The 27,030-nt window shown below is 45.4% G+C and overlaps 2 protein-coding genes across 4 annotated transcripts in view; one reads left to right on the forward strand and one right to left on the reverse strand.

Moving 5' to 3' along the window:
- The window catches only part of VTI1B (vesicle transport through interaction with t-SNAREs 1B), a 25,590-nt gene extending 17,106 nt beyond the window's left edge, over window positions 1-8,484 (reverse strand). Inside the window, exon 1 of the mRNA XM_045014211.1 lies at window positions 8,350-8,484. Coding sequence (XP_044870146.1) covers window positions 8,350-8,464 — 115 coding nt within the window. The 5' untranslated portion in view covers window positions 8,465-8,484. The remainder of the gene's footprint in view (window positions 1-8,349) is intronic.
- LOC123368941 (retinol dehydrogenase 12-like) lies at window positions 8,463-26,438 on the forward strand. Of its 3 annotated transcripts, none has more exons than XM_045014203.1 (7): window positions 8,463-8,869; window positions 16,496-16,614; window positions 17,634-17,789; window positions 19,184-19,288; window positions 19,797-20,006; window positions 20,860-21,049; window positions 24,699-26,438. In XM_045014203.1, the coding sequence occupies exons 1-7, from the start codon at window positions 8,463-8,465 to the stop codon at window positions 24,799-24,801; spliced, it is 1,290 nt and encodes a 429-aa protein (XP_044870138.1). In that variant the 3' UTR covers window positions 24,802-26,438. The 3 variants fall into 3 exon arrangements, with proteins under 3 accessions (XP_044870138.1, XP_044870140.1, XP_044870139.1); XM_045014205.1 differs by lacking the exon at window positions 8,463-8,869 and adding an exon at window positions 8,961-9,251; XM_045014204.1 differs by lacking the exon at window positions 8,463-8,869 and adding an exon at window positions 14,122-14,306.
- Window positions 26,439-27,030: the final 592 nt, after the last annotated feature.

The following is a 27,030-nucleotide window of genomic DNA, read 5'->3' on the forward strand; positions in this document are numbered from 1 at the left end:
GGCCAAAGATCAGCCTAAAATGGGGAACACCAGAAAATTCTTATAAAGGGCCAGAGAACTTAAAACCCACCACATTGTGATCAAGAAGTGAACACACAAAGCAACTCTGGCCACTAGTTTTGGAAGACTAAAATATTGCTGATTTCTGAGATGCAACAAAACTCCATTCCCAGGACTAAAAAGGTGCTTAACTCAGGAAGGTGATAAAGACCTATGTTGGTATGTCTCTCAAACAATTGCTTATCTTCGTATTTAAAGTTCTGTAAGTTGAGTAGATGTTAACCCCAATGTCCTGGCCAAATTCTACTCCTGGGGGAATTCAGCACCACTACACCTGCATAGAATTCAAGTCCCCCGCAGATTTCTTTGCTTCCCCACAGAAAAATGACCGACAGAGAAGCTGCAAGAGCAGACACACACCACTCCCTAGCAGTGCAGGTATGTTGTTCCAGGCACCCAGAGCAGCTGGTGGACAGGTAAATCACTGCGGGGCTGAGGACACTACAGCCAGTGGCTCCTACCCTGAGCAGGATCAGCTGCTAGTCCGAGCTGGGCTGGAGGCAGGAGAGGATGGGACTTCCTTTTCCCCTGCAAGGAGGGGTTGGGGTGTATCAGACCCAGACCCAGATATCTCCCCCAGCTGCAGGAAACTCAGCATCCTCCCCTGCTTCCTGCCCCCATCACTCCTCAACTGTGGGGAAAGGGGTCACTGTAGAGGGAGTTGCTCTCCCATCCACCCAACCCTTGTACATCCAGACTTTCCATACCTAGACACCCCTGCCAAGCCTCATCCGGTACATCCAGAACCCCCCTAGTCTTCCATACCCGAAGCCCACTGCACTGAACCTCAACCCCTGCATCTGGAGCCCCCGCCTGCATCCAGACCCCCTACTTCCAAACCCCCACCCTCTGCACCACCCCCTGGAACCCCACCCCCATGAGCCTCTGTGCATCCAGATCCCCCCATACATAGACCCCTCACTGAGCTGCCTGCACCCAGATTGTCCCACACAGAATCCCCTCACCCCACACCTGGCTCTCCCCACACTTGGATCCTGCCTGGTTGAGCCTACCTGCCCCACACCTGGTGCACAGGGGCATGGCCCCAGTGTGTTTTTGGTGCTGTGTCAGGGTCAGGTGCAGCCTCACCACTGATTCCATGTCCTGGGGGTGGCGGGGGACTAGGAGAGCTCCAGGGTGATCTTCCACCTTCATGCAGCCAGTGGCCCGTGCTCCCCCCACTGCCATGCTGAAGCCTTTGCATTTATTTATTGACAAATTAAAATTCTGCACGTTTTAAGTATTGTGTGCAGAATTTAATTTTTTGGTGCAGAATGCCCTCAGGAGTAAAATTCCATTTATGTAATTTCATGCTACCTTCCTAAGTTTTCCCTGCAGTTTCAACTGGATACAGCATTCTTCTCTTCTCTTGCTTTGTTGGGCAGCTACTGACTTCAGCAGTAGGTGAAGAAATTCATGTGTCTATAGGTGATCTAGAATCCTTCTAGTAAGAGGTGCTGTCAAGAACTCAGGCCTTGGCTACACTGGTGCTTTATAGTGCTGCAACTTTCTCACTCAGGGGTGTGAAAAAACCACACCCCTGAGCGCAGCAAGTTACAGCGCTGTAAAGCACCAGTGTAAACAGTGCCCCAGCGCTGGGAGCGCGGCTCCCAGCGCTGTAAGCTAATCCCCACGGGGAGGTGGAGTACCTGCAGCGCTGGGAGAGCTCTCTCCCAGCGCTGGCGCCGCGACCACACTCGCACTTCAAAGTGCTGCCACAGGAGTGCTCCTGCAGCAGCGCTTTGAAGTTGCAAGTGTAGCCAGACCCTCAGACAATAATACTGAAATACTGCCTGAATGCACATCTCCCTTAGCTAAGCTGATAATCCATGTCACCCCAATGAGCTATGTATGTTTAAGATTTAATGTGGATTGCCCACTTGTTACTGAGTCCCTGTAATGAGTGTCTGGGCTTTTGAAGGCAATGTGTTGTGTTTTATTTTTAAATGAGCCTGAAGAGATACACGTAGCATTTGCTAGATGCTTTTACCCGCAGAGCCCATCGCACCCTCATACTGCAAAGATCATTGGGAATGGTATTGTGTAAGCATAATCCCTTGATGCTACAAGAAAGCAATAGTGTATGTTTTTTATAAGCTTGCAGAAAGAGCTTGAGGAGGCCACAGAACTGGTTTAGAGCACGGTAAAGGGAAAGGTCAGTCATGTTTGCAAGAATTCTGATAAAAACTATTGTTCATCTCTCCTAGAAGCCAGTGCAAGTTTGTCCTGACTTCAAACAAAATCAACCTAAGATAAGGAGAAGAAAAAAAAGGTTAATATTGACATAACTCATCTACTCCAACTGCAGTATTATGAAGAGACTACAGTCTCGCCATAGTTCCAATAGCAACAAGAGCTCTATTACAAGGTCAATTTTCTGTTATGAAGTCCCACAACTCTGGTTCCCTAAAGAGCTTTCAGTAGGTAGAAGTTTGAGAAAATATCGAAGTCTTTAAAATAGCTCCTTTTATTTTCATTACTTGTCTGACTTTCCCTTTCAGCCCAAAGGGAAATTACACCATAATATTTTAATTGTAAGTAGTTTTTGACACTGGCTCAAGTTGTCAGCTAACAAGGAAAAATTATGTTCTCAAATGATACAAAAAGGCAGTTACTCTAACAACAGTATGGACCATGACACTAGATGTCAGTGCTAACATAATGGTCCTTAACTTGTGGTGCTATAATAGACTCCTCACTGCAGTAATAAGGGAATAAGAAGTTGGATAAAATATATATTTTCTATTCATGAGGGAATTCTGCACCAAAAATTAAAAATTCCACATCAAAAGATTTAAAAAGTCTGCAAAATTCTGAATATTTTGTCAAAACAACACAATATAATCACACCAGTTTCAATTATTTTGGTAATTTATTTCAAAATTCCTGTCAGCAAGTATATCTAACAATACAGACAACAACAAAAAAAATCAGGAAATGTTAACAGATTCCTTACTAGGCATATTAACACAGAGCTCTGAGTAATAATTCATTTAAACTACAATACAGAAACGTATTTTCCACACCCCTCAAAAGCAGTGAAAAGGCTTGGGGGAGCCAGATATAATGGAGGAGCTGAAGGAGAGGGAAGTAATTGCTGGGAAGAAGCCTGGGAGTGAATGTGGAGGATTGTTGGGTGATAGTAAGAAGTATGGAATGGGGATTTGGGATTTTTTTTTTTTTTTTTTTTGGAGGGGGATTGTTAGGGAGCCTCCCCCATGCAGACCCTTGCTGACCTGAGCATCTCTCATTCAGGCACATTTGCCCCTGTCCTCATGTGTTCCTGCACCACCATCTCTGCCATCCCATGTGGCTCCACAGCCCCACTCAGCCACCCCCTCCTTTTCCCCTTGTGGCCCCCTTCCTTGTCCTCTTGTGGCCCTGAACCCTCACTCAGCCACCAGAGTATTTCTGGAACAGCACAGCTCAGAAATACATAACTATGGAATTTTCCATGGCACTGCTGTTCCTCCAAAGTGATGCAAGAAACTGTCCAAAATACTTGAGAAAATTCCCACCCACTTAAATAACCAGATTTCCACTTTTTGGCTGATGCATTTTATCAGGGCTTGAAAATTAATATACTTCATTATACTCATTCCCAAACCCTTTTCAAAGCTTTGAGAATCACTGCACACACACACACACACACAACAAAATGCAGTCATGTCACAAATGGAAGATGGTCAGTTTAACGCTCCAAAGTAATACCACAGAACAGCATAAGACAAGATGCAGAGAATACTTTAGCAAATTGAAAGTGCAGAGTTAATAGCCAATTTGAATACAGACAGGACTTTGGGAGTTAAAATTTCTATCCTTGTAACAATGTAACACCACTTATTTATGACCATGAGTAGTCAGGACCTGGGTTTCATAAAACTCATAGAAGGTATCTTTAGCATCACTGTGCTTCCTGGTACCACGCTAGGGCATTACTTTAATGCCAACAAAAAGAAAAGCATCACTTAAGCCACCAATACAATTTACCAAGCACCAGGGCTTATATCCAAGAGACTAACTCTGACAAGATCCCAAACCTGCCAAGATCTCACACTGTGGTGTTTTTGCGGTGCGTAAATTACAACCTTCCTCTTCATACAAGTAGAAGTTACTCTTGTACACAACTACTCACTATTTCCAAATATAGCTACAGCTTTGTAGTTAACATTTTATTACTCTCTGCCATCTCCAACAGGCTTTTGGCTCTGCAGAATTTGATTACACCTCTACCCTGATATAATGCTGTCCTCGGGAGCCAAAAAAAATCTTACTGCATTATAGGTGAAACTACGTTATATCAAACTTGCTTTGATCCGCCAGAATGTGTAGCCCCCCGAGCACTGCTTTACCGCGTTATATCGGGTCATGTTATATCAGGGTAGGGGTGTAGTAATTTGTGTCCAAACCATTAACCCCTAAACCAACCTAAGGCTGATGCTGATATTCATAATGCTGCATTTTGCTTATTTTCATGCCTCCAAGTAATAGTGTACTGCTGCTGTAAGTAAGCAGCCAAATAATTGCAAGTGACTATATCACTACTACTGTAGTTTGAGAAAGAAAAGTTGTCTAAATGGTGATAAAGGGTAGGAGGTGTTAGTAAAAAAATATTACAATGGTTCTAGCTTACGGAAAAGTCAGAATAGATCTGACAGTCTCATTCAGAACACTCAGGATTAAACTGCTACTAGAATATATCAAGCCAAGTACTAATGCAATAGAAGGAACAAAGCTTTGGAAGAGTCTATGATGATGTTATCCATGTGATCATAACAGGGCTAAAAAAAGGTGATTCAATTCCTCTTAAGAAATAAGTAAAATCATTTTACTTTTTAGTAAAAGGTAACTGATCAATATTGTTTAGAAATCCCACACTGCCCTAGTATTTTACATAGATATAGAACAGAAACTTTTGCATCTTGGTCAAGGAATTTATCTTGTTTATATAAAGAGAAACAGCTCTCTAGATTTGCATCCCTCTGCAAGAGCCCAAGAATTTAAGATTCATATCCCTCAAAGAGTTTCAGAGGCAGCCAAATTCTCTTTAAAGTAATATGTTTTATATTATCCGATTCTGAGGAAGGCTTCAGGGGACTTTTCAGAAGACAAAGATGCACCTGCCCCTAATTAACTAGAAGCAGAAGAATCATCTAGTAAAGCAATACACTTATACCAGATGGGGAAATTCCTGAATTCCCTCAAAACCCCTTGCGAATTCTTTCTAAAAGCATTCTTGGGGATTTTCTTGGTTCAAGCAAGGATTTTTAGCATTTACAAAGGTCTCTTTGTAACGGAAAGTTATCCTTAACAAACATATAAGCAGCAACTCATTTCTCAAGACCCTCAGTTCTCCATCAAACTTTAATGTTCTATTTTACTGAAAAACTTTCACCACCATTGTTCATAAAATGACCTTTTAAAAATAATAATAGAGCTATACAATTAAGTCAGCTTCCTGCTTGTTGTTGTGTTCCACTTTTGAATGTGGGATAGTGTTCTAGCTAGGTTCTTTCTTTGATCCCCCTCACTGTGGATCAGAGTGCCTCCCAAAATTATAAAGTGAAGAGTAATTTCTCACTCTTCCATACAGCGAACCAGCAAAAGGTTTGTGGGAGGGGAGGCTTGGTGGAGTTATGGTGGGAAGGCTGGGTTGAAAAAGTAGGTAATTTATTTTGAAAAAATAGGTAATTTATTTTGCTCTCAAGGAACTGAGTTTTTAAGTCAGTTTCAATATCAAGCAAGATCCAGATTTGCAGTCCATTCACCAAAAAAAAGATCCATTCTTCTGCACACACACACATTTCATTCTTGATGTTGATACTACGCTGGTTCCAGCAGAATATAGCCATTTTGAAAGGTCATCATCATCCCAGATGAGGTAATTCTTGGGACAATTTTAAGGAGAGTTTTGAAGAGGTGAAGACAGACTTTGAATTCAACTCAGTATTCAATGGGGAGCCATTTGACAGTGGACCACTGGAGTGTTGTGCTCCCAACAGCCTGAGAGACTGAGCATATAGGCTACTGTATTACAAACAACCTGTAGCTTTTTATAAGATTGGTGGTTACATATTAGGTACAGAGAATTACAATAATTAATCCCAATGGTCACATGACTAACAAATGCCATAAAACAAGGACTATTTGCCCTATTCACTCTTCTGGCAGAGAAAAGAAGTCAGCTGAGTAGACTTGAGGTAATTATGTGTCAGGCTTCTCCAAAGTAAGGGAGCTTCCTGATTGTGAAGAGATTCACTCATATTGCTAACATTCCCCTTGTCAGGCCACTTCCCTTTTTCAAATATAACCAGAATTCAACAGATGAATTAAAGGGCCACCATCAACTTTTAGAGAGAGACTTCCATTACAAAATGTTTTATCTACTTATCAGTAACTAGTACATTAAACATTACTATAACTGAACAATTTGAGGAAAAGCTATTTTTCCAGTATTACTTTCTGCCTTTGACAACATTACACATAGTGTTTCACTTTAGAAATCTTCTCTAGATTATGTAGGTCTCACACAGCAACAGAGAAAAGAAAATCATTTAAAAATAGGAACACAGCAGTAAAACTACAAAAACTGATGGGAAGACTCAGCCAGCTGTACTACTGTAAACTACTTTAACTCTTTATTATTAATTCATTTGACTAGATTTCCACCTAACAATCCTTAAGCAAGATTCCAACAACATTTCAGAAAGGAAATGCGATTCACACAGTAGACCTAGAGCAGAGGTGGGCAAACTTTTTGGCCCGAGGGTCACCTCTGGGTGGGGAAATTGCATGCAGGGCCATGAATGTAGGGCTGGGGCAGGGGGCTGGGAGGGAGTGCAGGATGTGGGAGAGGGTGCGGTGTGCAGGAAGGGGCTCAGGGCAAGGGGTTGGGGCGGACAAGGGGGCTCACAGCAGGGGGCTGGGGTCCAGGAGGGGGCTGAAGGCAGGGGTGCAAGGAGGGGGCTCAGGGCAGGGTGCTGGGGTGCAGGAGGGGTGCAGTGGGGGCTCAGGGCAGGAGATTGCAGACTGAGGGCAGGGGTTGGGGTGCAGGAGGGGGCTCAGGGCAGGGGTTTGGGGTGCAGAAGGGGTTCAGGGTGCAGGCTCCAGCCTGGTGCCACTTATCTGGAGCAGCTTTGGGGTGGCAGCAGTGCACAGACGTGGCCCTGTACTGCCACAGGGATGGCAATCCCCCGGGCCATAGTTTGCCCACCCCTGACCTAAAACAACATTAAATGAATACCAGGAAAACTTTCTCCACACAAGAATGCAGCTCTGCAACCCCATAGAGCAACACTGCCTCTCCTGCTTGTGCTGAGATCGAGCTAAATGCCCAAAGCATACAAATACTTACACAAATTTAAGTAATTCCAGTGATGTCAGTGGGACTGCCCAACAGCAAAAATCATGCATAAATGCTTACCAGGTTGGGACCTTGTTAACCCAACAGTAGGCACGCTCAAGGGTGAAGCTACCAAACCTGGCAATAACTAACCAGTAACATATAGCAAAGCCAGTACTACTGAAAACCTACACCTAAGAGTGTGCCCTCCAAGACAGCAAGGCCACCAGCAGCTGCAGAGAAGAGAACAGGAGAATTAGCTCAAAGGCAACAAGTGGTATATCAGACCTCTGCAGACATCGACACAGTCCCTCTCTACATAGTTTTTTAAAGAATCTTGTGAATTTAGTGCTAGTGACTGGTTCTGGCCTGACAATTTCAGAGACTGAAAATCTTTATTTATCCATAGAATATGTATTACAAGGACAGTCCAAGCTTCCCATCAGTGCCTCATGCATTTAGCAGAGACCATCTTAAGGGTCAGGCTTCTATTTATACGTCCCATTCAGTTCTTGGCCTCTTCCAAGGATCCCAACAAGAGGGCCAATTAGCTCTGGCTAGTTGGAAAGCTCTGTACTCCGTTATCAATCCCCCGAGCTAAGCAGCCCACAGCATTGTCCCACCTGCTTCACAAAGCGAGAGGATTTCTGCTCTGGAAGTTGAACAGCTCTGTCCCTGGAACCTACAGGATTTTCAAGCTGATTTGACACTTGTTAACACAAGTTCTCAAAACCATCTCTGCTCCTCCGCAAGCTACAAACTGGCAAGTGCGGTGACTCCGTAAGGCTGCATCTGTAAGGGGATCCCGGCACCGCGCTAGACACAGACCCGGCAGCAGAGAGACGGAGGGGGGTGGGGGTTGAATTCCTGCTTCCTCCAACGTAATAACGGCCCCGCGCTCGCCCCCTCCCCGCGGCACCTCACCGGCCGCGCCCGCCCTGCCTCACCGGCCGCGCTCCCCCGCAGTCTCTCCGGGACGCCCCGCAGCTGCGCCTGCAGCCCCCGGAAGATCTCGTGCAGCCGCTCGAAGTGCTCGGAGGAGCCGGAGCCTCGACCCGCCATGGCGGCGGCGGCGGCAGCAGCTGCCGTCTCCCGGCCCTCTCGCCTGTTACTAGGATCCCAGGCCCGTCGCCGGCTCTTCACAAACACTTCCGGGACGCGAGTCGGAGCGTCCTCGTTCCGGCCACTCGGCCCGCCCAGGAGGGCGCACTACATAGCGCCTGATGATAAATCACTCGGCAGCGCCCCTCTGACCACGAGGTTCACAGCGCCGTTCCCCACCGCCTTGCGAGAGCAGCATTCGGGGTCTGAGCCGCCATTCCCGAATGGGACTAGCGCGGTTCTACGGAGCAGGCACAAACCCGGGCACCTCAAGGAGGAGGCCCCGAGACTCCGTGCCGCGCACTGCATGTTGGGAAGTGTAGTCCTGCTGTGGGGAGGGTCACGCTGGAGTCATGGGACTTTCAGGTAGGGTCTAAGGCTGCGAACTTCCGGACTGGACAATGCTGGGTGGATCCTCCCCTCATCTCTCTCCCAGGAGTCCTTAATCGCTGGGGGTTTCCATCTCAGCCTTATCTTGAGGGTTGCCAATTTTGGTTGGACTATTCCTGGAGATTTAATCACATGATAGTCTTTAATTAAAGATTATTTTTTAATTCCTGGACACTCCAGACTGATCCTGGAGGGTTAGCAATCCTACGATTGTCTGTCACAAGGGGAGCAGCCACTGCCCTGTTCCCTATTCTGGAGCAGCGTGGGGCCCTTCCCATTCCTGCGGAGTGCAGGCAGCTGGGAGACATGTGGCCCCAGTTACCTGTTGGGAGCCAAAACTTGCCAGACTTGGACTCAGGTAAAAAGTGAATGTTGGGAAAAATTGGATTTAAAATACCTGTTGATGGTTTATGAGCCATTACTTGGCCCCCAGAGTGATGGGGTGTCCACGGCCCTGGTGAAGTGTTGGGATCATTTATGTAATGAGAATTCTAGAGTAGTTGTGTTTGACAGCATTGCACTTGCTCCCTGCATGCCTCTGAATAACAATGTGGTGGTTGGGCCTTTATCGCAGCTGGCAAAGTTCAGTTCTGAAGCAACAAGATTGGTTCGACAATTGCTGTGACCACGCACAGTCTATCCCTGTTTCACCCCATCACCTTGTGCAGGCAAGGAATGGAAAATGTGCAAGAGTCCTGCCCTGCAAGCACATCCAAGAGCAAGGTTTGAGGTGGTTTGCTCCCCTGACAAATATAGCAAAGATGTGCACATACCAGCAATCTCAAAGAAACCCAATGTGTTGAGTTTGTTATGCTGTGTCATCCAACACAGTAGTTTTGCATTCAGGTTCTGGCTCAGCAGATCTGGACACCGAAATCTCCTGTCCAAGGAGCAGATACAGTACAGAAAGTCAACACAAACTTTCTCACATGGCTTAACACTAGTGGTAAAAAAAGGAGTGAGTAAACTCTTGCTTCCCAACCTTAATTTTCAAATAATAATCAATCATATAGAAAAAGAACAGTTAATTTGTAAGTATAATAATAATTAATACATGTATTCAGTCAGTCCACACATGGAGTAGCACTAGTTGCTTATTGCAGATTTTACAGGCCACTTGTCTGGTGCTGGATGTAACCAGCCAGTAGATGACTCACACAGCGGTTGTTGTGGTCATACAGCTACAATGTGCTTGTCACAGGAGAGAAGGGGTAACTGAAAGGCTTTATTTCTTAAATGAGAAGTGAGTAAACTTCATACTCTCCAAATGTGAAGAGCTAAAACTCTGGTTACTCTTGGCTATTTTATTGCTTAACAGTTTACTTCAACTGTGACCTGGAGGGCTCCCTTTAGGGTTAATAGCCTGTATGCCCCATTCAGTAAATTCTTCCTTACCCTTTGCTAACAAGAGGTCCAAGTGGTGGTAGTTATGGTAGTTGCTTTTGTGATGTGTACACCTGACCACAGGGAACTAGCCTGAGACACTTCCATTCATCTCATGTAAGACATCAAATGATTTCCTGCTCTCATCAACTGTGCTGCAACCCTCAGCTTGGGAAGCAGAGTTCTTTCAGGAACTTCAAAGATATCAAATGACACTCCCCTCTCCCTGCAGTTCGGATTTGGAGTACAAAATTGGCTCCATTTTTGTCTTGCCAGTAGAGTTGTTAAATTCCTTGCAACAATAAGTGAAGTGTTAGAGTCCTGACTGAGCTCCTCCTTGTGGAAGATCACCTGCTGTATTGGATGCAACTGTTGAATCCTGGGTGCTTCCAACCTTGCTGGGTCTGAGTAGTATTCAGAGACTGTCTCTATGTCTGGCCTTTCAGACACACTCTCAGGATACAGACTCCAATGCTAGTATCCTCTCTTGGGATATGGAGCCATGTGACCCAGCTGCTCTAGGTCCAAAGACCAGTGTGGACCTTCCACAGTTTCCCCAGTAGCTTAAGCACACCTTTCACCAGAGCTCCTCTTGCACATGCGCTCTGGGTTACAGTTTAATGCTTTGGGGACAACATGACCAGGGCTGTCCCTACCCATATGCAAAGTACGCAGCTGCCTGGGGCACCAGGAAACTTGGGACACCAAATTTCCTGGTGCCCTAGGCAGCTGCATGCTGCTCCAGCCCCTGCCCCACTCCACCCCAGCCCTGCCTCTTCCCACCCCTGCTCCACCCCTTCCCCAATGCCCCCACCCTGCTCCATCCCCACCCCTTCCTACCCCTGCTCCGCCCCAACCCCGCACCCACTCCCCTGAGGACTGCTGCAGGGTCAGGCCTGCACTCACCGGCAATCTGGCACGCCACCAGTGAGTGCTGGGGGGGCAGTTCCCCCATGCCCCCCAAGCCAGCCCCACTCCCACTCTTTTTGTACATTTTTAATTGAATTAAAATTTCCTTCCAAATAGAGCTTGACACAAGTACAAGTAAAACTTAATCAACTAATAAATAAGAAATTCACCATTTTGTAACATAATAAAAATTTAAAAATTAAGAATCTGAATAAATGTAAATTGTTATATAATTGTTTAAATAAATGTGTATAGATATGGGGTATCTCCTGCTTAGCAAAAAGAATCACAAATTTAATGTAAGGGCTATATTTTGTTGCAAATCAACATGTTTTAATGGTTACCAACTAATGAGAATTAATCTTAAAGAAAATAACTAAAAAGTACAAATCAAGGTTTCCTGCTTGCTGATTTAAGTCATGATTAAAATTGGAGATTTAAATCAATCCACCCTATCTGCTAAGATAAGGGTATTCAGTTATTGATGGCCACTAATGGCTCTTTCTTTCAGGATTGGACATTGTCAGGTTCATACCATAAAATGGAAGATTTAATCCATATAAGGTCATAGTGAGAAAGAGATTTCATACAATCAAATAGAATTCATAAATTTACATAGGTAGATTCCCCAAACTGTCACAAATACTTAAATGCCTGCATAATTAAGTAGGAGTGCCTAGTATACTGCATCTGAAGAAGTGATTTTTTTTTTACCCACGAAAGCTTATGCCCAAATAAATCTGTTAGTCTTTAAGGTGCCATCGGACTCCTTGTTGTTTTTTTGGATACAGACTAACACGGCTACCCCCTGATACTATACAGTATAACTATTGTTAAAATATCTAACTGGACTCGTAGGGAAATTTTCTATTGTCCATGGTCACTATGCAATTTTCAAATAGTCAGAACTTTGGTAAATCATATCCAAGTCAACCAAAAGCATTACTATTTCTCAATGAGGACTGTGTTCATGCCCATTTTAAATTCTTGCTGGTTTTGCTATGTCTGTGTTTAAAAAGAATTATTAGAATTATTTTATAATGGGAAGTGTGTTTTTTCACTGTCTCATAATTCAAGCCTGAAAGATTTTTGCTTGCCCTTTCCAGTAAAATTCACTGCAGGGCATAGACTTAATATGGAAAACTAAAATTGAATGTTTCAGAAAGTTATGAGTGTGAAAACAGGAAGTTATAAATGAAACTTTTTCAATCTTAATTAGAATGGTTGGTACCAGCCACCATAACTATATGTATGTCACATAGGCAGTAGAAAACTTTTAATTTTAAAGAGTGCTTGCAAACAAAACAAGACATTTTCAAAAGGACCTCTGTGTCGGAAACAACAGATCTGTCTTTGGTATAGGTCCACTGAGAGCTGCCAGCTTTGGCCACCACTATATGTAAACAATGAGCAGTAAAGTTCTGGTGAATGAAGGAAACTGGATTTTGATAGCTTCTTTTTCTGTATCCAGTGCCTGCACCTAAATCTTTAGAAAATGTGAAAAATCCAGAGCTGTCAGGGAAGCAAAGCAGACCCATTGCCCCAGATTCTAAATTCATTAAGCTCTCTTCTTCATTGGTAAAGGGCCCATTGGAGGAGGCAGTTTAATTGTCTTGATCATTCATTGAGAAATGCCAGACTTTCCGTTAGCTCTCTCTACACACACGCGCAAAATCATCTGCATTTTTTTAGAGCTAATAACAGAAACCTAGAAGTGGGGTTAAAGAAGGGTCATTTACTGAAATCACTGGTGTGATATTTGAATGGGATCATGCTCCAAACAGGCCTAGAAGAGATGAGTCTTCCAGGCTGAGCTTTCTGCTCAGGTAATTCCTTCTGCCTATTTAAATCTGCAGAACTGCTGTTTCCTCAATTGTGTGTTTCTTTCTGAGCATCCTGGCTGAGAGAAGAGCACTGGTGCTGGTGGCACAAACCCCTCAGCTTTATTTGTGTTTTAAGAAAATAGTTCACCAAACAGGGTAATACAAACACTGCAAAGAGATTAAACACAAATATCCATCTGGGAATTTCTAGTTTGGCCACTGGTGTAGTACCATGATGCCAATATAACATAATTCATCATAGAGTGATCAGAACTACTTCCTGCTTTGCTGGCTGTTCAGTGAGTGAAATGTGGATGTTGAACCTGTGTTTGTGATGTGCGACTTTTTGAAAATGCTCACCTGGAAGCTGTGAAGTGAAGTAATGCTACATCAGAACAAATCTGTGACTGACCAGGGTGGTATGGCTGTCACTATCCTGCACAGCATGCCACTTGGAACATCATGATAACGGCAGGGCTAGAACCCCAGTCCTGCTGCTACAAAAGGCACAGACCTCCGTCACTTGAGCTAAAGGACCCTGGGATTCTCTTAGTTAGCAATATAGAGTCTGACACAATTTATCACTCCTGAGTGCATATACACACTAGCCAGTTAATTTAAATATTGCACTGAGAGCACTTTGATGCTTAGACCTCAGAATACTTTATCCAGGTGGGTACTGTTAGCCCCGATTTACAGGTGTGGCACAGAGAGACAGTGAAATGACTTGCCTAAGGTCACTTAGTAAGGCAACAGCAGAATCCTGAATAGAACCCAGGTTCGTCTGGACTCTTAAGAGCACTTTAAGACCAGAAGCGCTGCTGCTAGTTAGCAAATGATAAAACAAACCACAGAAAGTTATAGAGTAGAGAACAAATTAACTCAGTAGGTAGGAAGTTATTGATCCTTTAGATCTAAGGAACTGACTTGTTTGCAGTTTTGTTTTATTTGGGGGAGAAGGTATATCTGTTTCCCTGCAGAGAAATCACTAGGTATGTCCCTTTGTTTTTTTCCACCAGTACGGCGCGTTACCCAGACTGGGTTGTTGGACTACAACTCCCAGCATGTTGTGCTCTGCCTTTCTGCACACAAAGCTGATGGGTAGGACTACAACTCCCTGCATGCAATGCTCCCTAGCTGGTGTATTTCACTCGCCCTCCCTTGTGTCTCTGAGAGACAAGAGTCATTGGAAGGGAAGGTAACCAACAGACAGCAGCAGCAATGCTAAACTGCTTGGTGACCGTGTTGGGAATATTCATCTGTGTTCTCCTTCTGTTCATGACAGCTCCCTACATCAGGTCTGTATTAGATAATTGATTAGCTACTGTGTAAACCCTTTTACCCTTTAAAAAGTGTGCACCTTTTTACTTCTGCTAAATGGGGATCCAGCAAGTGCATTCGTGGTAGAGAAGGCAGATCAGTTTATTAATTATTGCACTTAGAGAAAGATCAGGTAATATGCTAGGTAATAAATATTAATATCGAATCTACAAAGAAAAAATTTCCAGGATTCTGAGAACCTGGGTTTACATTATCATGTTATCTGTGAGTCTTAAAACCTCTCCATTCCTCTTTATAAATTAAGCAGACTTAACAAGCAATTAAAGCAGGGAAGTGGCAGTCAGGCTATATTTGGTTTGAACTGTGTCTTTGCTGTCCATTTGCTTTGCAGTCTTGGGCAAGCCTCTCCGTGCCTCAGTTTCCCCATATGTAAAAGGGAGCTAATAACTAATTTACCAAGATGTTATGAGGGTTACTATATTAGTGTCTGCACAGCACTTGAAAGGCATAAAAGTGCTGCATAAAAATAGTATGACCATAAATGCTTAGGGTAGAATATTAAGTAAAAGAAGAAAGTTGTTTTGCTTCCAATAAATTTTAATAGATAGCTTGCTTTTGGAAAGGGTTTGGGCAGGGGATTCTTTTTTGACTTCACCAAGTTAAAATGTTAGGCTAACCTTGAACCCTGTATCTAGGAAATAGTAGGGAACAATGCTGTACTCACTCCTAATCTTGGACTGGATTGAGACCTGCTGGGTATTTCTAGCTCTAATTTCTATGATTCTCTGAATCAATTCTCAGGTTAAAATAAGCTCTTGTACTGTTGGCAATAAAATGACAATACTTCGCACCTAACCTGACCCTCAGGTAGCCACTTTAAATGTTTTGTAAACTTTCTATAATTGCCATTTTGTTATCTTTGAGCACTTTAAAGTTGATGTAAGGTGGCAACTTACTTTGGGAAATATGAAGTTTCAAAGGATTAAAAAGATAATTGTCAGTCCATAAAAATGTGAAGGAAGAAGGCCAAATTTTCCCTTAGCGTAACCATGCTGTCTTGGTTGGAGTTACAGCTGGGACATCTGGCCCAGTTCTTAGTCATTAAAAGCAACAGTATCAGGGGAGGCTTTTTATTCACCTCACACTCTTTTAAATTCCTTTAGTGTAGATGCATTAGATTTGTTCAGATGGTCTAGGTGACAGGAAGATCATTGGATGATCTGCGAGAGAAATGATATCAACAGCCAATAGGGTAACTCACATCCCACTTGTGTAACTGTTTGTACACATCAGTGAAGAATTTACAACACCCAATACAGAAAGCTACCTACTGTGTTTGCTGGTGCTTAAGGCAATTTCTGGCAGGGAACTGGCCTACTCATAGGTACCTGGACTATAGGCCGGGGCTGGGCAAGAAGACTGATATGTTGGTTAATGCTGCAGCCCAGGCGAGGCTCTGGAACAGAAGCAGTGTGCTGGGGCACCTGAGATAGGATTTGGGAAAGAAAGTGCCCGTGTTAGCTCATGGGACAGAGGATGGGAGAAAGGACTTGCCTGCTGCCTCTGGTTTACTCCTGCCTCTGGGCTGTGTATAGTGCCTCTCCGCTCTGGGGCTGTTCCCCACATTCCCCTCTTATGTGGTGCTCGTAACAAACCCTCAGCTGCATATATGCAGACATTGTGGTCCCCAAGTCTGCTGCATGCAGCGTGACATGGAAAACTTCAGATCTATCCCCTGAACTAAATAAAGGAAGCTCTCAGCTAGGCCGCACAGTACCAGGGCTTATGTCCCCGTTGGGGTGCAGCCACTGGAAACCAGGGCTCAAGACCCCACCTGTCAGTGCATTGCATGCCAATATGTTTTCAGCAGAGTGGGCAGCTTGGAATATTGTCTACTTCAGGGTGCAGAGGTTTAGAAGATGAATGGGAACTTGCATCAGTGGCTGTAATGACCTCTAAGAAGAGTGAGCAGTAGCTGGCGCCAGGGAGGGAATATAAGAAAACAGGAACCTGGAACTGGCAGTTTATGTAAATGTCCCCATGTCTTTCCGATTGTTCTGAACCCAATAACTAGGTGGCTGGGTCAAAGCCAGCAAGCAGGGCAGTATAACACAACACTAAATGCCAAGCCCCAGGACTGACCCTGATAACCAGAAAACTGTCCTTGTGAATCCCTAGTAGTTCCTCTTCTTGTCCTCTCTTCTAGGAGATACATGGCAGGAGGGGTGTGTAAGTCAACAACTAAGCTGAATGGAAAGGTGGTGGTGATCACGGGGGCCAACACAGGCATTGGAAAGGAGACAGCCAGAGATCTCGCACAAAGAGGCAAGTCACCTGTCCCTCCTCCACCTCCAAAAGTCCCTCTGTAATTTACATCTTCACTGGGTGTCACTATTTTCTTCTCTGGAGCTGGGAGGGGATTATTTTGACAGACCCGTCTATACTACAACTATAATGGAGTTTGGAGATCTGGTTACACATGGTTGTCCTCTGACCCAGTAAAACACAGCTAAAAGTTATAATGGAGATAGACCCAACCAGGTCCTAGGAACTAGATTAGAACTCTGGAGAGTCTAGAACTTTAATATAGGATCACAGGGTTAAGAGAGACTGCAAGGGTCATCTTTTCTAATCTCCTGCCAAGATGCGGGATTTGTTGTGTTTATATCATGGTTATACATCCCAACGACACTTAAACTTTTAGCAATGCTGGAAGCAGGTCTCCTGACTCAATAATAATTTTACTGTGGGTGAGCCTTATAGCTTCAGTACTGCACTTGGGTGGACTCCTAGACACACTTTCAGAACTTAGTCCTGGAAGTCCATGTTATCATTAGACCCCCCCACCTATGTGAGGCTGGGACCCAACTTAGTTTCATTGGTGTGTGTCTTTGTTACAGCATGGCTGAGGCTAACTTGGTTTAAAGCTATTTGGACAGCTACTATGGAGGGGGCTAAATTACATTCTTAATCGTTTTAGAAACAGTGCCCTAGCCAAGGCCACCTTGGTGCAGGAGTGGTCCATTCAAACCTTGGCCACTGTGGTGAGACTACCAATGTGGGAGTCTGGCAGGACCAATATTGCTGGTTTTGTGTAATGGACACCTTGCCCACAAGGAGTTAGACAGAGACACTTCAAGCTTGTTTCACACCAACCAAAGAACAGTCTTAAGAAGGTAGCACCCTTTGGTCACTACCTAGCTGGGCTGCATTTAAGCTGATAACTCACAGGTAGAAAGGCTGTTTGTCTGACCTTTGGGTAGCCCTCTGCCTTTCTGTCCTGGCTCCCCACACTGCCCCCACTGCTCATGGCCCATGTTTCTGCTGTCCTTTCCCCATTGCAGGTGCCAGGGTGATCATTGCCTGCAGAGACATGGCAAAAGGGGAAGCAGCAGCCTGTGAGATCCGAGCTGAGACAGGGAACCAACAAGTAATTGTGAAGAAGCTGGATCTGGCTGATACCAAGTCTATCCGAGAGTTTGCTGAGAACTTCCTAGCAGGTATGGCCTCTAGATGCTGTCACGCTTACTGTTGGGGAGGGTATTTAGTTAACACCAGCTCTGATCAGAAGGACAGCTCTCTGCTCTTTAGTTCCGAAGAGCGAACGTGGTGTAGCAGACAGATTGACCTGGGAGTTGCAATACCTGGGTTCTATTCCAAGTTTTGCTATTGACTTGCTGTGGGACTTTGAGCAAGTCATGGCTTAATCACCTTGGTAAAACACTTCAAGAGCTGAATATGAAGGTCCTATATAAGTGCTCCTTATTATTATAAAAGTGACTGTGAAGATGCCCTTTCTTATAAACTCATAGACTTTAAGGTCAGAAGGGACCATCATGATCATCTAGTCTGATCTTCTGCACATTGCAAGCCATAGAATCTCACCCACCCACTCCTGTAATAGATCCCAACCTCTGGCTGAATTACTCAAGTCCTCAAATCGTGATTTAAAGTCTTCAAGTTACAGAGAATCCACCATTTACACTAGTTTAAACCTGCAAGTGACCCGTGCTCCATGCTGCAGTGGAAGGTGAGAAACCACCAGGGTCTCTGCCAATTTGACCCAGGGGAAAATTCCTTTCCGACCCCAAATATGGTGATCAGTTAGACTCTGGGCATGCGGGCAAGACCCACCAACCAGAAACCCGGGAAAGAATGCTCTGTAGTAACTCAGAGACCTTCCCATCTAGTGTCGTGTCACCAGCCATTGGAGATACTTGCTGTTAGCAGTCGCAGATTGGCTACATGCCATTGTAGACAGTCTCTTCATACCATCCCCTCCATAAATTTACCAAGCTCAGCCTTGAAGCTGGTTAGGTTTTTGCCCCCACTACTCATCTTGGAAGGCTGTTCCAGAACTTCACGCCTCTGATGGTTGGAAACCTTTGTCTAATTTCAAGCCTAAACTTGTTGATGGCCAGTTTGTTCTTGTGTCCACACTGGCACTTAACTTAAATAACTTCTCTCCCTCTCTGGTATTTATCCCTCTGATATATTTATTCTTACTCACTATATGAGTCCCAGCTACCTTAACTGGAGTTGTTCCCTGTGATGGCAGAGGTTCATGCTGTCTCGAAGCAAGGCTGCAAAGTGGTAATAGTCTGTCCTGCAAACATGGGCTGGACCAGTTCCACCCCACGACACTGCCAGCAATATTAAACCAGGAGGGAGGGCACACTGTTGCCAGTGGACTTGGTCAGACACTCCCCTGCTTGATAAGATTCTGTTTGGTTGCATGATGGAGAGTCACCAGCCTGGGGAGCTTCTTTTTATATTTTGGAGGGGAGGGACAGCTGCAGCTCAGTCAGCCCAAGTTCTCTGGCTGATCTATGCCATACGGGTGCTGGGCGGTTGTCCCTGTTTAATGCTTCATCCCATCCGTTGTTCCTTGCAGAGGAGAAGGCACTACATATCCTCATTAACAATGCAGGTGTGATGCTGTGCCCTTACTCCAAGACAGCTGATGGCTTTGAGATGCATCTAGGAGTCAATCACCTTGGTAAGGGTCTGAGAGTTAGATGTGGCAGGCAGAGCCAGCTGGGACCTTTTAATAAATGGTGGTGGCAAAAAATCCCAGGTGGAGACTTTGCATCCAAGACTCCTCCTCTCAAGTCCCTAAGAATGCAGGGAAATAATTGAAGATCAGAGTCCTTTAAGCCTCAGTAGAGACCTAAGCTGTTTTGGGAGGGTGCTAAATTTCTTGGGGAGGACCAGTGCAGGGGAATTTTGCCCAGTCACTACCCATGGGGTGCCTATTCTGAGGGTACAGAGCTGGCAAATGGGACTGCCATCTCCTACAACCTTTCACCAGTTCCAGCTGTTTGAGCACCCACAAGTAGAGGCCACTTTTGAAATGTTGGGCCCTGACCTGCCTATGTCTCATGTCTCCCATCTGTGAAATGGGGTTAATAGTGAGCTGCCTCAGTACTTGGTCTGAAGTGCTTTGAGATCCTAGGATGGAAGGCACAATAGAAAGGCAAAGTAAAACAAATCCCATCTCTACCTAGGTCACTTCCTCTTGACCTTCTTGCTGCTGGAGTGCCTGAAGCAGTCAGCCCCAGCCCGCATAGTGAATGTGTCCTCACTGGCTCATCATGGAGGCAGGATCCGCTTCCATGACCTCCAGGGTGAGAAGTGCTACAACTGGGGCCTTGCGTATTGTCACAGTAAATTGGCCAATGTACTCTTCACCCGGGAGCTGGCTAGACGCCTGCAAGGTGAGTCTGAGAGGGGAGTTCATTGTATACCAGATGTGGCATACTCAGATCCTTTGGGCTCTGGAGGGTGGCTTTCAAAATGGTGCTAGAAAGTGTCTGTACTTAGATCCTGTGCAGAAATGAAGATATTCAAGGTGGGGTAAGGAAGTGACTTTATGTGGGTCCCTGGCAGGTGTTCAGGGTGGGTGGGAGCAGATGCAGTCAATCCAAAGGGACCAGCAGTTGGCCTAAGGCAGTGGCTGTGCCTCTACCTCAGGGCTAGGGCGAGGGAGTGAGCTGGCCCTACTCAGAGGAATAGGTTTAATTGTTTTCAACGCTTGTCAAAAAGCAAATCTGAAAACAAACGAGCTGCATCCGCACGGACAAAGCAGCAATTGTGAACCATGGACTGCTACTGAAAAGGCTTTGAATGCTGCTGTGCGCAGCCTAGGAATCAAAGTCCACAGTGGAACAGCTGAGGTTTGCTCATCTCTCATAAGACTCCAGGTCTGAAAAATAGAGATAAGGTCTCTTATCTAGAGTCCTAGTACTGGAGTAAATCAGGAGGGGTCTGTGCTTTACAAAGCAGTGGGCAAGCCTCTAATGTTTTTGCTAGGCTGCTTTGTAAAAGGCCTAATGACTAAAATGGTGCAGTGTTCATAATTGGGATGAGATGTTGTCCAGCTTTCCAGCAAGCAAGTGTAAGGGAATTCAGTTTGCCCCACTATATCTGCATCTGGACCTTTGTTTCTTTAACATGTTAGATACTGGGGTAAAACAGGAAGGCTGTTAATGCCTTCCTTCTAAGGAGGCTCTAGTGCATGTAGGCAGGGTCGAATTTGATAAATGCTCCTTGTTGTCCCTCTTGCTGTAGGCACTGGAGTCACTGCAAACTCACTGCATCCCGGCTCTGTTCATTCAGAATTGGTTCGGCACTCGATTCTAATGACCCTGCTGTGGAAGACATTTTCTTTTTTCTTGAAGACTCCACGTGAAGGAGCCCAGACCAGCGTGTACTGTGCGGTGGCTGAGGAGCTGGAGTCTGTGACTGGACAGTATTTCAGGTGGGCAGAGGTCCTTGATCTGCTGTGGTGGGGCAGAAGGGTGCAACCCAGATGTCTCTGGGGTGTGGGGATAAGAGGTGTGGGTGAGGTAAGGCTATAATCTTTGTCTGAGAGGGGACTATACTGAGGCTTACACAGATCTGAAGGGAGAAATATTAGAAATTTGTACCAGTTACAAGAATCTGAACATGTTGGATTGGAAAGGGATTGCTCATGGAAAGGGACACCAAGATAAAAGTCGTATTTGCAAGGAATTCTTTACCTGTATATTGCTTTAGATTATACCCAGTCCCGTAGTCTTTGAATGGGCTCATGCTTAAAGCACAAGATGAACATAAGAATGGCCATACTGGGTCAGACCAAAGGTCCATCTAGCCCAGTATCCTGTCTTCCAACAGTGGCCAATGCCAGGTGCCCCAGAGGGGTGCCAGGTGCCGTAGATGGGCTGTCACAGACTCTGGGTTCTATTCCTACTCTGCCACAGACTTGTATTGAAAGCTTGGGAAGTCACTTAACTTCTCTGGCCCAAATCAGCCCTGCTGTATCTTCACTGAATTCAGTTGAGTCACACCAGGGATGAATTTGGTCCTCTTTGCAGTTTTCCCCCATCTGCAAAAGGATGATAGTACCTGCATCTCAGTGGGGTTAGGACACTTGGTTCAGTAATGTTTGTAAAGTGCTTGGAGGTCCTCAGATTATAAGGCAGTAGCAAATGTGCTAGGTGTTGTGCAAGCAGAGCTCAAGATTTTCAAAACTGTGTCTCAAGTTAAATACCTCCATATGTGGCCTGATTCTCCAAAGCATGGCACATCCTGAAGCTGCACACATTGCAGGAAGCTTCAGGAAAGGAGATCCCTGCCTGTCTGTGCATGCAATGCAGTTCATTCTGCAAAAATGGCTTCCGTGGCTTTTCTCTTTCATTTAGTCCAGCTTCATTTTGCTACTGATCTCAGTTGAGCTATCTTGTGACCTGCATAACCATCTTCTTACCTCTTCCGAAAACACAGCTTAGGATGGCTTAACCAAGTGATCATCACATGTAACTCTTGGACAGTTACATTCGGTGCTGCCTTTCTGCCTTGATCACTTCACTGTGACCACCTCACATTTGGGAATTGGATATGGAAATTGCCCTTTGATTTTACATGAATGCAGTTGACATGAGATAAAACTCCCTCCTTCATATCTGAAACTAGAAACTGAAATCTTCTCCCTTGTGATTGAACCACAAGATTAATCCAGGATACGCCTTTGTGTCTGATCTTCAAGTACAGAGTTTGTACCATCTTAATCTGCCTTGGCTATAGAAATCCCCTAATCCTCTCTCAAGTGTTTCCATCTCCCAGTAGATAAAAGCAGCCTTTGTGAATCTCAGCTGTCCCATGTGCTGGAGCATGTGAACTCTAAGTGGATTTCAGGTTTGTAAAAGAAGCAAGCATGAACTCAGTGGAGAAATGGTTAGCAAATAGCAGCTTGAGTGTGTGTGCCTAGATTTATATTGGACTGTCTCTGAAATAGAACTGTGTCCAAATCCTGTCACTTAATTGAATGTAAATTGTGACAATCATTAATACTTCTTTAAAATGGCCTTTATGTAAATAGGAAGTGATGAAGAAAGCAGCTGTAGCAGAAGCTGATGTCCTATAGCAAAACAGGTGGAGAAGAGATACTGATGGAGACTGCCAGAGCTCTTCTTAGGCACATTTTGTTCATCTCCTGTTTGTTTAGATTAGTGGGTACAGCTCTGTGCCACAAAAGAGCTGTGGAAAGCACATGCTGATCCGTGTCTCTGACTGCAGTTCTGATCTTCCTGCCCTGATCCATATCCCTAGGCTGCCTTTCCTGTTGTTTTCGTTGCTAAAATGGCAAGCTCCAAATAATACATAGCCATCCACTCCTTGTCAGTGGAACTCTTGGAAAAAATTAGATATTTTTTTTTTAATGCTGCTTTGTATTTTCTTATCTTTTAGTCTTATTAAGTGAATTTTTGTCAGAGGGTATGGCTACACTTGCAAATTTGCAGCGCTGCAGCAGGGTGTGAAAAAACACCCTCTGCAGCGCTGCAAATTGCAGCGCTACAAAGCGCCAGTGTAGTCAAAGCCCCAGCGCTGGGAGCGCGGCTCCCAGCACTGTCCGTTATTCCCCACAGGGAGCTGGAGTACGGACAGCGCTGGGAGAGCTTTCTCCCAGCGCTGGGGCTTTGACTACACTTAGCGCTTCAAAGCGCTGCCGCGGGAGCGCTGCCGCGGCAGCGCTTTGAAGCGCTAATGTGAAAAAATGCAGTTTACTATTGCCCTAAATCAAGCATACGTAGAGGGCAGGTAATGGCAATGTGACTGCTGCTGCCTGTTGTTTTTTTTTTCCCCCTCTGGACTGCACATCAGCATTCCCTACATTCCGAGGCACTCATCGTGCTCAATCATCATGAGCAGGTTCTAGCATGCTTGGAAATCCTGAACAGGTCGTGAATTTTCCTTCCCTTACTACAACTTCAGTTTATTACGTTACCATACCCAGTAGTACAGCTGAGAGCATACAGACCCTGCGCCAAAGAATTCACAAGCTGATATTGGATGTTATGTAATAAAATGGAAGGGGGTGGGGGTGGAGGAGCAGGGGCAATAGCACTAAGATGACTGTAGCTATTCACCAAAGGCATGTGCATACCGTGGGAGAGAAGACAATGGTACGGCTTTTAAAATAAAGGAATGTCTGACTCTGTAGGTGTCAGTGGAAAAACTGGTCTTTGGGAGGAGTTTGGAGTGTATAAAATATGGAACTACCTTGTTTAGTGAAATCAGTTTGTATGTACCATCTCTTTATAAACAGAATGATTGGGTAGTAAGTTAACTCCTGCCATTAAGTGGGAACTCAGTACGGTTCAAGTAGCCTCCATCTTTACGTTACAGCCCTCCTACACCTTCCACTGTCGGCTTGGAAAACTGCCTTCAAGCCACTGGCTCCTCAGACAACCATGCTGAAGAATTGTTTAATTATTTGTTGATTGCAGTTGACATCTGTGGCGGGGGGGGAGGATCTTTTCTCCAAGCTCTGCTACTGCTGCAGCTTATTCCACAGCTGTACTTCTTGATGAGGGGGCAGCATCATTCCCCTTTCTTATGAGCACCTGCCTGCGAGGCAGCCACACTGGGTATTTATGTGGCCTACACAGGTACAAGTTGCTTTATAAACATACAAAATGAAAGGTCAAGTTCTCAGGTGCTTTCCTGCTAGCATGTTATTTTTATAGTCATGTCTCAAAGGCTTCAGTGAACTATGGCATTTGCGCCATTGCTGTAACCTTTGTATAAACCAGACACTAGTAGGCACAGCTTGGAACTCCTAGGGTTACAGTGGTGGTCCCTCATGTACCAGCTCTCCTTTCCACCACTGCTACCTATGCTGAAGCCTGCATCTTTACCAGGTGCAGCAGTATGGTGGCCTGGCTGCCAGCTGCCTCCACACACTCCCTCCACCCTAGCAATGCTACCAATGCTCCTCTCCTCCTCTTATTTTTTTTAAATCCAGCTTGAAGGAGTTAAGCTGACAGACATCATCATCAGCTAGTGTCTCCATGCATTTTAACTGGACCTTTTACTTGTGCTAATGCAGCCAGGGCACCTGATGAAAGTCTCTTTTCCTTCTGCAGTGACTGCCGGCCAGCCTATGTGTCCCCTCAAGGCCGGAACGATGAACTGGCAAAGAAGCTTTGGAATGTCAGTTGCGAGCTGCTGGGCATCCAGTGGGACTGAACTGTGGAAACCCCTGAGTTATAGCAAGATGAGCCTGGATTTGATGTTCTTAAGGAGCTCTTTGCTTGGGCAGAGGAACATATGCAACCATGCAGCCAGCCCACTGCCTGGCACTTGCAGCAGCTTTACCAGTGACTTTATAGTCACAATTGTCCTTGAACTTCTGTGATGTGTTTGTTTTAAAAGAGAAGGTGAGATTACTGCTCCACTCATCCCCCTTTCCTAACTGGAGGCTCAGGGCAAAGTGCAGGGACTCAGGGCTTATCCTTTCCCCTCCCAGCCTTCCATTCCCATTCCACAACACATTCTTCCCCTGGTTCCCCAGAAGAAGTGGAGGCTTTAGGTGAGTTAGGTTTCTGTACAAGACAATTTAGAAATTTTGCTTGATGCTTATGGAAGGGTCTTTATGCAGCAGTAGTAACCAGACTGGTCGATGAGGGTTTCCTTCAATGTACGCTCCACTGAGTCACTTGTCTCCGCTCCATGGCTTGGGAGGGGATCCTAAAGCTGCAGCGAGCCCCAGCTCAAAGGAGCAAGTCTCAGGTGATCCGCATGCTGAGGCCCCTCTTGCCCCTTGAGATTGTTAATCAGTTGTACTTCAGTAGCCCTTGTTGCCCCAACCAGGCTTGAGGGCCACTTTGTGCTAGGCACTGCATAAACAGAATAGAGGAGGGTACTTGTACTAAGCAAGCCATGCCCTTAAGCAGAAGGGCACAGCTTCTGCAGCTCTTTGCAGCCTCGGTTGTTAGACAAGCACCACATGGGGTAGCCCATCTGATTACTTTTACATAGCAGAAGGAAGTCTAGAGCAGGCTTATTAAGAAATACCTGGCCCTTTACCTCCTCTCATCAATGCTGAAGTCTTAAACTTGTCCCAAGAAAAGCCACATGTACCTTTTAGAAGGTTTTGGAATTCTGAGGGGAGGGGAAGGGGAGAGCTGCCAGTAGAGCGAGTGAGCTGAGAATTGTGAGTTGTGTATAGGGTAGTAGGTAACAGAACCTGCCCTCTACTTAGCAGAGTAATTCAAGCCGTGGCTGACACCTCACTGCTGCGTTTGCTGTCCTGATGGAGGATATTGGAATTGCAGCCATATGTACAGTAGACAAAGGCAGGAATCATCCATAGGGAGACAGCAATGGCCACATTAGCAATGAGGCAGGAAGTTAAGAGTAGACAGTAGTTTACATTAGCGTGAAGTTTGCCTGCCCAGTAGTTCTACGCACTTACATGTTGGTCACCCCTGTTGCAAAGGGCAAGTAAAGTTGGTCATTACTGCAGGCATGCAGACTCCAAACTCTTCCCACCCCGTGTGGTAACTGAGCTGCGTGGCTATAAGATGGCAAATTTTGTACCTCATTTGAATTTTTTTCTGGAAGCATCACATGGCTAAAATGTCACTGCAGTCAGGGTATCACAGCTTCCAGGATTGCCTTCCACCTGTTAGGAAATCCAGCCATTCAGTCCTGTACTCTGTGTAGTCACAAGTGAATGACATTTGCTGTGAGAAGATGCCTAGTTCCTGATGAGGTTAGCACTACCAGCTCTCTCTACAGCGAGGCTTAACTCAGTGGTGACTTGCAGGGTTATCTCCAACCATTACATTACTAAATAAAATCATTCCTGTTTTACACTGTTACTCTTCTCATGTACTTAAGTTGTTCTTGAGTGGGTGACAGGGGCATGCACTAGTTTCATGTGTGCAGTGTAGGAGTGAAATTAAATACAATAGAGGCTGCATAGTAGGAAATATTTCCTCAGTGAAATTTATTAGGTTGTGGAACAAGTCTCCCAACTAATTTAGATATTTAAACCTAGACTAAGTTAGGAAGATTAGAGTGAACAGAACAATTCTGCACTGGTTCCCTGGCTTAGAACTCCACTGCTTTCTTCCTAGGTCAGGGGTGGGTAAACTACGGCCGGGGGGCCGCATCTGGCCCTCTAGACATTTTAATCCGACCCTTGAGCTCCTGCCGGGGAGTGGGGTCTGGGGCTTGTCCCACTCTGGTGTTGAGTGGGTGGGGGGGGGCAGGGGCTTGCCCGGCTCTGTGTGGCTCCTAGAAGTAGCTGCATGTCCCCCCTCTGGCTCCTATGCATAGGGGCAGCCAGGGGGCTCCGCACACTGCCCCAAGTGCTGCTCCTGCAGCTCCCATTGGCCAGGAACTGCAGACAGGGCCATGTGCAGAGCTGCCTGGCCGCGCCTCCACGTAGGAGCCAGGCAGCTATGCTGC

The sequence above is a fragment of the Mauremys mutica genome, chromosome 4, assembly GCF_020497125.1.
Source record: "Mauremys mutica isolate MM-2020 ecotype Southern chromosome 4, ASM2049712v1, whole genome shotgun sequence".
NCBI lineage: Eukaryota > Metazoa > Chordata > Testudines > Geoemydidae > Mauremys > Mauremys mutica.

Coding starts and splice junctions, on each gene's coding strand:
- LOC123368941 (XM_045014203.1), top strand. CDS start 8,463: ATGGCGGCGGCGGCGGCAGCAGCTGCCGTCTCCCGGCCCTCTCGCCTG. Junction 17,790..19,183: donor TGCTGAGAACTTCCTAGCAG/GTATGGCCTCTA, acceptor TGTTCCTTGCAG/AGGAGAAGGCACTACATATC. Junction 21,050..24,698: donor GTGACTGGACAGTATTTCAG/GTGGGCAGAGGT, acceptor TTCCTTCTGCAG/TGACTGCCGGCCAGCCTATG.